This window comes from Botryllus schlosseri, chromosome 4 (assembly GCF_051294905.1).
Source record: "Botryllus schlosseri isolate E-star chromosome 4, Bs_hap1, whole genome shotgun sequence".
Lineage (NCBI taxonomy): Eukaryota > Metazoa > Chordata > Ascidiacea > Stolidobranchia > Styelidae > Botryllus > Botryllus schlosseri.
The window spans coordinates 9,843,954-9,860,061 of record NC_137239.1 but is presented as its reverse complement, the minus strand read 5'-3'; the positions used below and the strand labels follow the sequence as shown (position 1 = coordinate 9,860,061).

The window sequence follows — 16,108 nt, the reverse complement described above, 5'->3', positions numbered from 1 at the left end:
CATGTGTGATAATGTCACTTGTCAAGGTGATATAAACGTAAGCTCAAACTACTTTGACATACACAGTCCTAAAAGTAGGTAGTTCCACCTGAAAAACCTCCTGAGTAGAGGGTAAGTAATCTACGAAAATAACCATCTATATTAGTTACTTTTAGATCCCTAATTGTACTTTTGCGCAATATTTGAGTTTTAGGAAGTACCCTTCAAAGTGAGCCTACATCTTGGATATTATCCAAAAACCACATAAATTTCGCTTCGAACGAGGTATCCTTTAAAATAAGGTAGAAGTCGTCATTTCCGAGTAAGTAAAACGTTAGTACTCTGGGTCTATTTCTGTTCAATACTCTAGCTATCATGAAGTTGATGTACTCCAATATCATAAGGACTTGAGAGTATTTGGTGCATGTAGGCAAAAAGCTACTTGGGTATTCTCACAAAGTGCGAGTACCATACTTAACAATTCTGAAAGTTAGCGCAGTGGTATGTTCCATTGTCATAATGTCCTACACCTGTGAACCAATCTTCAAGTTGCGCATTCAATGTTAAGCTCGGTAATTCCGTTATCAAAGTTGAGTATGCATAGGTACGTGCTACGCCCCCGCAAAAGTCGGCATGGAACTGGATTAGTTTTAAAGATGTTCAATCATGAAATGCGTAACAAAATTTGACATGGTGCATTGTCATAATGTCTTACAACGGTGTAGCGAGTTTCAAGGTTGGGAGTCGATTATTAACATGGTAATTCCGTTATTAAAGTTGACTATGCATAGGTACGTGCTACGCTACGGAAAAACAGACTTAGCCAAAAGTCTGTATAGAACTGCGTTGGTTTTAAAGGTGTTACATCATGAAATGTCTAACGAAATTTGGTATGGTGCATTCTTATTATGTCCTACAACTGCGTACCAACGTTCAAGGTGAGAATTTAATGTTTAGCATACTAATTCTGTTATTAAAATTGACTATGTATTGGTATATGCTGTGTTCACGAAAAACAGATATGCGTAAAAGTCGGTATTCGACTGCGATAGTTTCAAAGGTGTTCCATCATTAGATGTGGGATGAAATCTAGCATGGTGGAGCGCGCGGGAATGTTTTTTATGCTTGTACAACTCAACGAATACCCATCGGCCTGCTTACTACATTTTAGAGATTCTCTCCGCAATTGTGTATACAAGAATATACTTCTCTTAGTAACCAATTTCTCGTGAATTCTGAACCACATTGACGTGTGTTAACTTCTGGTATTAGGTGATAATATCATTTTCATGTCCGATAATGCCATGTCAAGGTAATAAAAACGTAAGCTAAGCAGTTTTTGATAATAGCACTTATCAAGGTGATACAAACGTAACCTCAAACTACTTTGAAATATAAAGTCCTAAAAGTGGGTAGTTTCTCCTGAAAAACCGGTAAGTAGAAGTGTAAATAACCTACGAACATAACCACCTATATCAATTACTTTTCAATCCCTAATTGTACTTGTATTCCAGCAAAATTACGAATCGTTGAGTGTCGAGCGATAGCCTCTATCATACTTGCGGAAAATAAAGATTTGGTACACGAGTATCAGATTAAAGTAAATTGAGTAAACTTGAGAGGTTATTAGTGATTCTGCTGGAGTTTATATGAAGGGAAGTCCTGATAAAACCTTGATTATTTCAGAAAAGAATAGAGGGCTTCTCTCGATATTTTGATAGTCTCCGTCGTACTGTAGGGTCAAGGCTGGTACTCAATGGTTCTGTTAGTAATTATATGGAATGTGTGGGAATCGAATTGGAGCGTAAAGTATGCTCCTGTGGCATAGAGCCCTACGAAATGAGTCCACATACCCCGTAAAATTCCGCTCCAAGCGCTGTGGCTTAGCTCAAGCGAACAAGTATTTCGTACTTTAGGTGTCAAATCATCTTTCTTATGATTGATAAGCTTAGGGAGAATTAATCAGAAAATTTTGTAGAGTACCGTAGGCATCGATTCATTAAGTGAAATGGGCTTCCTTATCTTAAATTGAAACGGACAGAATAAATCGAAACAATTTGCAGAGTCCCGTAGGCGTCAAGACATAGCTCAGGCAGAGATTACAGCCTAATAACGCGCGGGAATCGAGTGGGATGTTATAGGAAGCAAGACGAATCATTGTAAAAGTGTTGCAACTTAATTAGGCCTACATATGTAATTCCATCACTAAAGTTGATCGGGCATAGGTAGCCTACGTGCTACGCTCCTGCGAACAGATTCATGCTAAGTTGGTATAGAACTGCGTTAGTTTTAAAGGTGTTCCATCATGAAATGTGTGATGAAATTTGATATGTTCCATTGTCATAATGTCCTACACCTGTGAACCAATCTTCGAGTTGCGCATTCAATGTTTAGCTTGGTAATTCCGTTATTAAAGTTGAGTATGCATAGGTACGTGCTACGCTCCCGCAAAAGTCGGTATAGAACTGCGTTAGTTTATAATTTGTTCAATCATGAAATGCGTAACAAAATTTGACATGGTGCATTGTCATAATGTCTTACAACTGCGTACCGAGTTTCAAGGTGGCGAGTCGAATATTAGCATGGTAATTCCGTTATTAAAGTTTACTATGTATAGGTACGTGCTACGCTACGGAAAAACAGATTTAGCCAAAAGTCTGTATAGAACTGTATTGGTTTTAAAGGTGTTACATCAGGAAATGTCTAACGAAATTTGGTATGGTGCATTGTTATTATGTCCTACAACTGCGTACCAACGTTCAAGGTGAGAATTTAATGTTTAGCATGCTACTTCTGTTATTAAAATTGACTATGTATGGCTAGGCCTATATGCTATGTTCACGAAAAGCAGATATGCGTAAAAGTCGGTATTCGACTGCGATAGTTTCAAAGGTGTTCCATCATTAGATGTGTGATGAAATTTAGCATGGTGCATTGCCATAATGCCCTAAAACTACGTATCAAGTTTAGAGTTGGGATTCAATGTTAAGCATGGTAATTCCGTTATTAAAGTTGGCTATGTATGGGTACGTGCTATACGCTCCCGCAAAACAGATGTACGCAAAAAGTCGATGTAGAGCCGCGTTAGTTTTAAAGTTGTTTCATCATGAAATGTGAGATGGGATTTGGTATCGTGCATTTTTGTAATGTCCTATAACCGCGTACCAACTTTCAAGGTGGGAATTCAATGTTTAACACGGTAATTCTGCTATTAAAATTGACTATGTATTGGTATATGCTATGTTCACGCAAAACAGATATGCGTAAAAGTCGGTATTCGACTGCGTTAGTTTTAAAGGTGTTCCATCATTAGATGTGTGATGAAATTTAGCATGGTGCATTGCCATAATGCCCTACATCTGCGTGTCAATGGTGATGTACTAGTATAATGCACATTTCGGAGAGATTAAGTAAAGCAATGATCTCAGATAAATCCGTTAAATTAAGGCAGAAGTAGCAATTTACGAAGAAAGTTAGCATTCTAGGCCTATACTTCTGTTTAATACTGAAAATGTCATGAAGTTGAAGCGAACTGAAATCATAAACACTTTAGTATTAGGTCCATATACGCAATAAGCTACTTTAGTATTCTGATAGTTTGGGATAAAATGTAATTTTTCGTGCTTTTTTATTTTTTAATAAAATCAGTATTCATTTTACAGAAACGTCGTGTAAAGGTAAAGTACTTGTACATTTCGGAGTACTCAAGTATAAGTTCTGGTTAGCTAAATGTCGATGTCATAGAAATACCACAAACTGTGCTACTTGCACTTCTTCAGGGTACTCAATTAGGTTTTTAGCTATATGCAACAAATACTTTCGGGTGTTTTTGATATTGGACTGCTCCAACTCCATGATAATTATAGTATTAGGCAGAAATGAACCTACAATACGAACGTTTTACTTACTCAGAAATGACTACTTTTACGTTAATTTATAAAACTCAAGTAAAGCTCATGAAATCCATAGTGTAAACGTCTCTAATGCGCTGAAAAAGGCAGAAAAAGTACTCAATACGCTAAATTTGAATCTAAAAATATTAATTCTAGTAAAACGTAGTGGGTGTGGGATTCGAACCTATGTGAACACTTGTTCATTGGAACTTAAGTCCAAGGCCAAAAAGCTATACTTTACAAAATTTTTGGAGTACTGACTTTTTTAGGTAAATTCTGTTACGAGCTTAGTTACTAACTCTGAAAGCCAGCAAAATTTGTGGTATTTGATCAATATGGAAATTAGTGCACTTTGCGTTTAGGTTGTGTTGAAAACATGAGTAACTTAGAACACTTGTTCATTGAAACTTAAGTCCAACGCCTTAACCGCTCGCTCAAGCCAGTTCCGTTGCTACGATATCTGAGAAATCTATTAAATTAGGGTAGAAATAACTATTTCCAAGTAAGTTTCACGGAGTCTCGATACGCTATATTTAATCTAAAAATATTAATCCCCATAAAACGTACTGGGTGTGGGGTTCGAAGCCTAGAATAATAAGCGGATCGTGATTGAAAATAGAAGGAGGATCACTGGATTAACGTTTATGGAATACTCCGCAATGTAAAATTAGTATATACTGCACAAAATCCAGAGTGTAAGAGTCTTTACTGCATCGGAATAGTGTAGTTTTCTATCCACTTTACAAATAACCGGATCGGGATATCAACTCTGAATCGATAAACCAATGAACAATATTCAAACATGTTGTGAGGATGGCGAAATCTGTGGGTGGTAACACGGATGGACATGATATTCTTCGATATGATCAACTGAAACCTCGGATGTGGTGGGTTAGAGTCTTGTCGTGATGGTCCGTTTCGAAATGCAAGCGGATGAACTAGACCAAAAGTTTCGAAGATGCGTTTTATAATTGCTCTAGGTGTGAAATAGACATCGCACTCTTGCGGGGAAACAACACGAATTCAGTCTTCACACCGCAGAAACACAGCCGCTTGGTTAACATCACAAAACCGCAATTGAACTCAAGATTGCCATACACGGAATCGCTGTTAACGATGTCTAACTGCGGCGTTTCGACGAGTAACGAATTCTCGTATTTAGTATTGATTGTGACACATAGTCAAAACAGCGACAGTTTTCACAACCCGGTACATACATTGAACCAACTGATGTAAGGTGAAACACTACGTTCGCAGCAAAAAAGTTTGCAGGGTATGACCACCACCAACATATAGAGTAGTGAGTGAGTAATTAAACTACATACCTCGATTTTACTATGTTACGAGATCCGGATCACGATTCAAGTCTACCTGAACGATTAAATACATTGCGACGATGTCACTTGGCTCTTAATTGGGTTGTTTCATCTGAAAGAACTAATTTTGTCTGTTATAATACTTTATTAGACGTGTATGGCGAGGCGTCTGGTATCGAGAAGTGAGATCGCAAGCAATCATTGAGTCAGTCGTGATGTCTGGTTGGGAGTGTCGGCCTCTTATATCCAGCAAGTGTAATGTGCCATATTAGGTCGTAAGTGTCGTAGGCCCCGCGTGAAGTGTACAAATTTCGATGTTGCGCAAATACCACAAACTTTGCTTGCTTTCAGAGCCGGCAACTAAATGCAAGACAGAGACTTTACGCAAAAGTTGCTATTCTGAAAATTTTGTCACGGTAATGGCTTGAAAACTTATACTTGAGCACTACGAAATGTACAAGTACTTTATCTTTACACGACGTTTTTTGTAAAATGAATACTAATTTGATTGAAAAAATAAAAAAGAGCGAAAAATTACATTTTATCCCGGAGCGCAACAAGAAAAATCGTATGAATTTGCAAACTACTTATTCATGACATAATAATAATTTCGCGTAGGCTATGCATACGAATGAGGAAAGTTACATCAACGCGTGTTAACTATCGAGTTATCGAATGATTTTTTCCTTACATCAAAACAACTAGAATGTGTAACTACATTAAAAAAAACGTATCTAAATGAGCTCCAGGGCATTGTGATTATGCAGCATACCAAATTTCATCACACATTGCATGATGGAACAACTTTAAAACTAACGCAGTTCTATAGCAACTTTTGCCTAAATCTGTCACTTTTTACGTGGAGGGAGTACATAGCGAAGTACTTGTACATTTTGGAGCACTCAATTATAGGTTTGGCCTGCTTGCGCTATACTTAATGAATCACTCCTGTGTCATAAATACTTGAGTTGTTGGTGCGTGTAGACAAAAACCTACTTGAGAACATAAATTTCATTTTTCAATAAAATTGGTATTCATCTTACAAAAACGTCGTGAAAAGGTAAAGTACTTGTACATTTCGGAGTACTCAAGTATAGGTTTTGTCATCTTATTATATGCTCAGTATATTATATGTCAATAATTGTGGAGCATTTATGTGGGTCTCCAGGGTGCTCTTCATTGAGTGTCCGTGTTGAGCGATAAGTTTAATTCGCAAAATTAGTGTGTTCAAATCAGGCCTGTCGCCAACATAGTGATGTCGCATAAGCCCTAAATACACATAATAGAATATCAAGGAAAAGTATCATCTAACGTATAATGAATGTTATTTATTTCTCGGAAGCAAGTTATTATCAAAACATAGTGGTCAAAATTATCGCAGAGCAATACCGATTTTGCGTAAATTCCGTTATGCGTCCGACTATGTTACTAGGGATTTTGTAGTTAGTTAGGAAATTAGGAGTCCTATCTTCCCAATCGCTATGGAACAACATCAAAATCATCACAAAGCAATATCGAATTTTGCCTGCATTCTGTTATGCGTTTTACTACGGTAGTATGCGCATCTGCATACAGGTGTCCAGACGTGGACTTTCTACTATATTCGCTCCGAATATTATAGCAGCACCCGACGCAGCTTACATTATTACGTTATAAGACGCCGGCGGCGTTTCACTGTCGGTTTAATCACCCTTATTCTTGTGACATGAAAAGGACTGAATCGTATGAAATGTGGTCACTATAAGAATCGAGCGAAAGCGCTGTTTCACGCCGTCTTGCATCGGTCACGATTAGTTTTACTTTTCAACTAACTTGTTGTCTGTCGTTATATTCATTAGACTCGCTTTCATGCGGCTAATTTGTCCTTATCATTATAACGTCGGTGATCGCGTACCTGCGGCGAAGGTGTTCGTTTAATTATAGCAACGAGAACCGGACCCCTGCGGCTAGCCGTTGGCATTTTAGTGCTGAGTTAAATACCCTTATACTCGACATGCAAACATTATACAGGTACCCAGCAAACACAAAACCGTAAAAGGATCATCCGGGATCATCTCGATTAGGTTCTGATTTTCTAAGTGTCGAGGGAATGTCTAAAATACGTAGTAGGATGGTCTTGTGGTTATATTCAATCAGAATAAATTCATACTCGGTGTTGTTCCATCTCATGCATTAGGCTTCGTTATATCCGGTAGTTAACCTAATAATGCAAATTTTCTATCTCTCGCGGGTACGACTAAAATACGTAGAAAGGGTGACTTTGTCGGTACATTCAATCACGATGAATTCTATCCGGTTTTGTTCGATCTCATGCGGTAGCTTCGTTCTATCCATTAGAAAACAATGTTCTCCCTTCGTTTTATTGCGTGAGGATGTCACCGGTGTTGTATATTCGTGTTGTTGCTCTAAAGTCGAATCATAGCAATTTACAACAACGTTGTAAATTGCTATGGTCGAATAGTTTTGTTTTCCTCTGATATATATGATCTTCATTATATATATATTCGCTCTTTCGGTAATCTCGCATGTTCAACGAGTATGGTTAATAGTTTTATTCAGAGAATAACTAAATAAGTGATATGTTGTACGTTTAGGAATATGATTATCGATGCGTGACTTCTAGAATATTTCGGCGATTCAAATTTTACGTCATCGCGCCATAAAAAGATTTGAAGCGCAACAGGTCGCAGCCAGGCATAGTTCGCTCTTTCTGTATGGTAAATGCCGTAAATATATAGGAATTGTGACTGACTGAGGTAGCGGGTTAAAGGTATATATGCAGTAGCATATAGCTTATGGGGTATTTCGAATTGCCTGTAGTATATGACGCCTAGAGCTGTTTGCCTTTCTGCAAAACAGGTGTAGATAACTATAGAAAAGTTTCAGCTTTTCCAGGTTAGAATTAGAGCTAAACCGTTTTTCCGAATTAGATTACAATTATATTGCTGGCATTTCGCTCTAATTTAGTGAAATTAGACCACTATAATTCGCTTCAAACATCTGAATTACCGGTACCTATACCTACGGTATATCATAATATTTATGCTTGAATTTTCTAGGTATATAAGTCATATAGATACATTCCTGTAGAACACTGATTCATGATTTTATAAAAGTTGGTGCAAGAATGGACATTTTCAACTTGATGTTGATTAATGGAGCAAAATTTGATATTTGAGTGCAATTATACCTCGAATCCAGTGACAAGATTATTAATCGTTGAAACCAAACGCAGCTTGATTATGTTGACCCAGAGAATTTGGCTAGCCAGACCATATTGATGGAATATGGTCACAGTAAGATAATATTTTGGGCTATTTTACATGAACTTTCCAACATTTGATTTGATATGTCCACTAAAACAGTTGTTATTCTGCTTTCGAATAAGACCTTAATTGCTGGTTTCAATGGTAACAGTGTTTGTCAAAGGCTGCAAAGGTAATTTCTTTTCCTTGTTAGATGTTTATTTGTTTGTTTGTGGTGTTCATGGTGGTGGTTCGACTACACTGGTCATTTTACACCAGGCCGGCTCTTCTTATTATTATTCCGTATCTGCCCGATTACCAGTGAACTCGGCACTTAGTGAATTCGGCCGCACAAACTCGGCACTTGGTGAATTCGGCCGTGGTAAATCTCGTAGCGGTACCGGTCACCATGATTGGTTACTGGAATGTTTGCCGGTGAACTTGGCACTTTGAGTGGTTGTCAATGTTGTACGGCGGTCAGGGCATGCGGAGATCACACAGTCACGGCGTGATTAGATCACAGATTGCGTAATTGCGGGAAATAACGCGACGCTCTTCACTTGGTGAACTCGGCCCTTGGAGGAATTGGCACTAGAACACCTTCGCATTAGAAATGCATTTAGTATGAATGAACAGTATCAAAAAGGAAATTTAAACGTGTCGTGGCTCGTGGTAGATCTCGTAATCTTGGGATCCTTCAACCGTGTTATCGAGACACCCTAATCCCAGAGTGGAATCGTTTCTCCAAAGGCAAAAAATAATTTATTTTGACGTGATCATGCGAAACATTTGTTGATGAGGAACACTGGCTTGTCGTGATCGATAAACGAAGAAGCGCCGCTTGATGTTCCACAGTTTTGATCTCACATACAACGCCAAGATCCATCTTCTCAAAACTAACACGACACAGGCCCGTGACTCACGCCATCGATTCCAAGCAGACCGCGCGTGGTCGGTATATGAGCGCTGTGTTATTTCCCGTGGCTACGCAATCCGTGATCTAATCACGCCGTGACTGCGCGATCTACGGATGCCCTGACCTCCTTACAAGATTGACGAATCACTTGATAATACTATTATTAGTTTGATAATTCATATTAATAGCTGTAAATACACTTCATTTCAAAATTTCCCGAGGGCCGAATTCACCAAGTGCCGAGTTTGTGCGGCCGAATTCACCAAATGCCGGGTGCATCGGCAACCATCTGCCCACTTACAGCACGGCCCACTCCTAGGCTTTTTAAGACATGGCTATGCGAATCAGATGGCGAGGAGGAGCCTAGATAAACGGCCAACACTTCGGTAGGAATTATGGAGTCGACGTGTCACGCTAGAACCCGCAATTCATTGGTATTTAGCTATAATGGAACGTACCACTACGTTTCCTCGCCATACCTTGTAAAATGAGACCGTAGCATTTGGCATTTCGTGTGGCAATTGACTTTTGTGTGGAAAATTGTGTTCGTTTTAGAACTTATCCGAAACTTTTATTCCGCCATAGATTGTATATGATAAAACAATATCGGAATTGATCCTAGAAGAATTCCAAAGCAACTCACCACAAAGGAGGATTTAAAGAAGTTTGCAAGAGATGTGGTATGTTGAATCTGTTTTGGTATTTTTAAATAGGCCTACTTTGTTGTGCCGATAGCAGACAGTATTTATAAACGTAAGATGTGGAAGCTATCAAGGTGTTTTTAGAAATTCAGTCAGTCAAAGTGGACGATCGTATTGCTTGGATTATATTTAGGCTTATTTTGGCATCTTTGAGATGCAACTCTAAACGTGGACGGTCATGAACAGTAGGGCTCTTCAAAAATGACTTTTTTTCTCAAATCGTACTGGCTACTTGATAAAATTGTTAGGTTACCTAATTTAAGCCTACAAACAAAATATGGTTCAAATCCAGCCAGTATCCGCTTTGCTACAAGAGAAGAAAGTTCCTATTTATTATATAAAAATGAATAATAAAAAATTTGAAGATTTTCTGTTAACCCCATGAAAGTGTTAGGCTGTCTATAGAAACGATGCTCACCAAATTTGGTTCAATTCCAACCAGTGGAAGCGGAGTTATTGCTGTCGAAAAATTTGGATTTTAATAAAATAGTACTTACGGTGAGCACAACTTTAATAAGTAAACAAAGAATCGGTCACCGTAAATACTATTTTATTCAAATCCAAATTTTTCGACGGCAATATCTCCGCTTCCACTGGTTGGAATTGAACCAAATTTGGTGAGCATCGTTTCTATAGACAGCCTAACACTTTCATGGGGTGAACGGAAAATTTTCAAATTTTTATTACCTATTTATTTTTATATAATGAATAGAAACTTTCTTCTCCTGTAGTAAAGCGGTTACTGGCTGGAATTGAACCAAATTTTGTGTTTAGGCTTAAATTAGGTAACCTAACAATTTTATCAAGTAGCCAGAACGATTTGAGAAAAAAAGTCATATTTTAAGAGCCCTAATGTCCATGTCAGAGAAACGTTTTAGGGTAGGCCTACTCATATGTCTCGCAGCGTTCTCTGCATAATTGTCAATTGCGATACAAACTGTTTGCTTGTATTGGTAAAGCCATCCAACTTCGAATTGTAAAATGTTGGGAGTCTTGATATCAAATTTTTGAAAGGTGCACTTTGAGAAGATTTCGGAATCTGTCAAATTATACAAAAATTTAGCAAATTCTTTGACATATTTCATATATTTGGGACTCGATCAACGTAAAAGAATTGGTAATCATTTTATACAATATATTGTATTTGTAGTTGAAGTATAGTAATAATTCTTATGGTTACCGCACTTGTAACGATTCACGGCCATAACTGGAATAATTAGAATGATGTAACTTTCAAATTGTCATGCATTTTGCAACAACATTGTTCTCAATTTTCAAGGTGCTGACCATTCGAGGAAGAATCACCCACCGGGAATTCACGATCCGTAAACGCGGCCGACTGTTTCTCTCCTCAAGCGGAAGCGACAGAGAAGAGGAACGAAGAGAAAAAAGGAGCAGAAATAGCAAGAGTGTGACAAGTCGCGTCCGTTCGCTTTAATGCGTATTTCCATCCGCGAAGTAGTAGGTGGGAAAACTAATGGGCGTTTGGTTAGGGCTTATATAAGGTTGACTCCAGCGCTGTATTTGCTAAATGTTGCTATGAAATAGGGGTGGTGTCATTTGGTATCAATATTGACTATTGAAAGACCATTTGTTAGTGGTCATGGATTTGTTCGGCCAGTATGCAGTAATTTCTGATGGTCACTTCCCGGGCTTCTGTTCTCTAACCCCTCATGATTGTTATTCTGCTTCTAGTAAGACTGTCGATTCTAATGTTTTATCGTATCATTTGTCGGAGGTTTCGCTCGCTTTATTTACAACGTTTTGCTCTCTGCTAGGTCAATTACTGGCTGAGTATCACTACAGCCTAAGAAACTGCACTAATTCTCATTTTAATGTCTTGCTGGTTATCTTGCTGTCAATTCTAATAATTTATTAATGTCTATACCAGTGCCGCCACTCAAATGTTTTGTTCTCTGTACACAATATTGTTAGGTCTTCAGCTTTCCAGGCAGAGTATCATTCCACTTTCTAGACTTGAGTATATATCTCTCCAACTAGCTGCCAAATAACTGATTCATTTGGATTGTTGAATTGATCATTTTGGACAGAATGTGAAGAAATTTTAGTCAAGAATTCTTTTTGTGTTAGTGGCTGTTTTCAAAGAGTGCTGAAGTAGTCATCGATGATCTTGATAATCAAGTAGAAGTGACGATTGAAGTCAGTTCTCTAGTCATATAATATTAAAAAATAGAATAATAAAACTTGAAAACTTGAGTGGAAATAGTTCAGAATCGAATCCATTTTAGTAAGTATGGGCGAAAAAAATGTAGGAGTCATTCGTTAGTCGCTACCTCTGCCATTTTCGCAGTACGACTGTCTTAGCTATTAATCATCATTTTCATTTTATTTCTGCAGGGTGTTGAAAAAAAAGGCCGCATGCTGGTTATTTAACTGGCTCATCAGAAGATGAAACCTGATGATAAGGACTGTTTTCACTTTCTTTCTAAAGACATTCGTTCGTTTGTTCGTTTTATTTTTTACAACGGCATTATTGCCAATTCGTTTGAAATTAAATTATCACAAATGTGATTAATATGTAGTAAATAATGTGGTGTGTGTACGCAGCCGTGATCAGGTTAAGCCCATAGTGGTAGAAAACAGGTTATTATATCAGGATCTTCTTCTTCTAACGTAGGATCTACATTCTACTCACCATGTTTAAAGGCTGTAGCATCTGCATAATATTTACATTATTGAAGGACATGGAAAAGACGTTGAATTGAGTCGACACAAAATCCCCCTTTCTACGACCTGCCGAGATCTAATATCTACTATATCGGCTCGGCTTTTCTACATCTTTGGTCTGTACTGTGTTTGCTGGGTAGCGGTTATACTGCGAGCTGATGAATTCGTCATCTATTCGCCCAGCGTAGTTGTTCCTAATCCCGACCTTCCGCTCGTATCGTATATACTACAAGCCAGTGATCGCTACATCAAACAAAACGGTCAGATCGAACGCAAGAACTCGGATCGCAGTGTCGGACGGCAGCAAAGCGGTGTACCTCGAAACATCAACCGATCTGGAGGATTTCAGCACGCGAATCGACGCAATAACGATCAACGATATCATTGATATGCTCTTTTTTCGAAATAAAATCGCACACTATACAATGCTATTTCAATGAGACTGAGTAAAGTGTTAGAAGATATGAAAAGGGTCGTATGAAATGTGGTGACTACAAGGATCGAGCCTACAACCTAGAGCAAGATAGTTGGCTGATTCCTATGAGATGACGTTATGAAATCTAGTTCAATGATTAGTGTAGTGAGAATTCTTATTCTCAAAAAACAGCTTAGTACACATAATCATGATTATGTGGCAATGGGCGTTATATAGGCGGATGATGTGGCAATGGCCGCGGTTGATGACGTAGCAGATGATGTGGCAATGGGCGTCCTATAGGTGCGGCAATGGGCGGATGATGTGGCAATGTAGGCGTGGCAATTAAGGCGACGTGGCCTTCTGGGATTGGCGGGCAACAATTTGACCAAACCCTACTACTAATAGTCCCGTATAAACACGATGCACATTGCATGACTAAAGCATCCCAACGGCCGTAGTAGTGTTAGTTAGAGCTTTCCAGAGAAGCCATACCATCAAACCAATTTGTGTAATTCAGAGATCGGCACATGTTGAAGATCAAGCCATATTATCGTAACCACTCTTCTGCGTATCTCGCTTATGAGGTATAGTACCCAACGCAGTGACCTAGCATGGACGGACATATATACAAACGATCCACGGAAGATCGCGGAAAGCGCGTAGAATTTGTCTGGTTGCAAGAAATTCAGCAAATATTATTTAGATATAAAAGAAAATTGCTGTGCTGTCGCGCCCAAATTTATACCCTTCGTGACCCATAGGCCTATTTTAAGAACCCCTGGTATAGAAGGATGAATTGGAATGGGATGATGTATTGTATATTTGTGTACGTGGCATATACATACACCGACTCACGATAAACAGACACAGGATCTGTACAATGTACATTTTGCATATTCATACCATGAGTGCATTACGGACATTTGCCACTAGACCAGGTAGATAGAGTTGTCCAGAATTAGGAAAATCTCAAAATGATGCGTTTCAATGTCTCATTCTATAGATTATGTTAATAAAAAAACAGCAATGAGCCTGCAAGAAGATCACGGGAAAAACGTTAAGATTTGGCGCAAAGCGTTTGAAAGTCGCTGCTGCAGACAGCTGAGTGAACAACGAGAAGAAGAGTAATCACCAAGTCACGGCTCTTAATTTGCTCATCGGCTATGCTTCAATGATCACGATGATTTCGAATGCGGACTGTTGATTAGTTGTTCAGGGAGTCTGCCAACGACAGTGATTCTGTAAGCAGCTCATAGTATGTTGTTTAGCAGATAATGATTCAGGATTAATTTAGGACAGTGGTTCTAAACCTTTTTTCCTTCGGCGCCACTTCCCATAAATTGCCTAGGTCTGGTGCTCCATCCATATTTTCTGGACTGTAACAAAAAAATAAAAAAACAATGGGTAATAGGTTGAAGTCCGGTCGGTTTATTTTGGTTGGGTCTTTCCTATGAGAACCATTTCACGCTTGAATCGCGCCTGAGGACCACTAATTAACGACATATGTATTAATTGTATGTGCTATATTACTGAGCAAACCAAGGTTATTACAACAACCATCGGGTACGAAGGATCATGCCATCTGGTTCGAGTCCGAGCCCGATGTACACATCCGAAATTCAGCTCTGCGCTTGACGAAGTGTTTTAACTTGAAATTGGCGATCTAGAAGTACGAGCAATTTATTTTAAATGAAACCAATGCATTCTTGAAAACATGCTGCAACCACCGTCGGTATATACATTGGGCGCATCATGACGAAATATTTCGAGATTTGCCGGGTTTTAGCGAATGTTAATCTGCAATGGGAACTCAAGGATATATAGAATTATTGTTCTACTATATAATTATGTCCCTACTACCCCCATGTATCTACGGCGACTTCGTTCTTCTTCAGCGCCCATCATATCGCCCCCGAGCGTTTCCGCCACTTTGAAATCCAAATCGCCCCTTGGGGGGCGCTAGAGCCAAGGTTAAGATCAACTGCTGCATAGCATCAGTTTATAATTATCAACCAAAAAGGAAATAAAATGCGAAACATCAGAAATTTTAAACGAATTAATATAATGCAATACACTATCCACATACATATCGATGAGATATCGCTTGAGCCTGCGTCAATTGGTGACTAGTAATATAAACTTCGAATTCGATTTACGTCATAGAAGAGGTTTGTTAAAGGTAGGCACTGGGCAGTCTAAGCAGTGTTTTGGAACTACGATATATACTTTTCTATCAGATTTATTTCCTACCAGTTTACGATAAAGTAAGCTGCTGATGATGAAGATGTTCAGTAAAACGCACAATCAGTGAATGATGGTTGCTCATGGTCGCCTCCACATCACACCAGGGTATCGCGAACAATCGAACATACGCAAGATAAAGTGATTTTTATTGACACCGAATAATTCATGACTTGAAATTGACTCGTAAATTTTGTTCCGAGTCAAGAGTCATTCCACATTTCTGAAATCGAGTCAAACCATGTCAAGTCAAATCGTGTAGCGGATCTGGCGTAATCTACAATGTTAATAAGACATAGATATTATAATATACAGTATTTCTCAAATATGTTCTTTTGCCGACATCTCGTGTATCGTCGTAGACTTGTCAAATTCGCCTTTCACATATTACACCTTGTACACGGTGAGATATTCGCTCATTAAAAACACCGTGATTCGAACTATAATCTCTTTTCACTTCGATAAAAAGGTACTCGAAGGAGGATGTAGATCTCGGGTAAGAAGGATACCATTGTAATTGACTTGGGTCTACTGCCACTCCAGATCTGTACCGCACATTCGATGTCTGTAAAACATGAAATAATGAGATCCCGTAACTCGCGGGTAGCAAATATGTTCTTAATATTTGAATGAATGCTGTAACCGTTTACACCTATTGACTTCATCGGACATGATATCTTTGCTACACGATCCTATGCCAATATATTCTTT

At 38.6% G+C, this 16,108-nt stretch overlaps 1 protein-coding gene and 1 long non-coding RNA gene across 2 annotated transcripts in view; one reads left to right on the top strand and one right to left on the bottom strand.

Annotated features, from left to right (window-relative positions):
• The first annotated feature begins 9,857 nt into the window (after positions 1–9,857).
• Positions 9,858–12,582, top strand: LOC145437008 (uncharacterized). Its single transcript, XR_013914535.1, has 3 exons — positions 9,858–10,029; positions 11,330–11,515; positions 12,409–12,582. It is a non-coding gene; the product is annotated as an uncharacterized LOC145437008 (long non-coding RNA).
• A 2,556-nt stretch (positions 12,583–15,138) lies between these two features.
• Positions 15,139–16,108, bottom strand: part of LOC145438073 (uncharacterized) — a 143,810-nt gene continuing 142,840 nt past the window's right edge. The window contains exon 4 of the mRNA XM_080315459.1: positions 15,139–15,962. Within this exon, the coding sequence (XP_080171585.1) occupies positions 15,765–15,962 (198 nt within the window). The 3' untranslated portion in view covers positions 15,139–15,764. The remainder of the gene's footprint in view (positions 15,963–16,108) is intronic.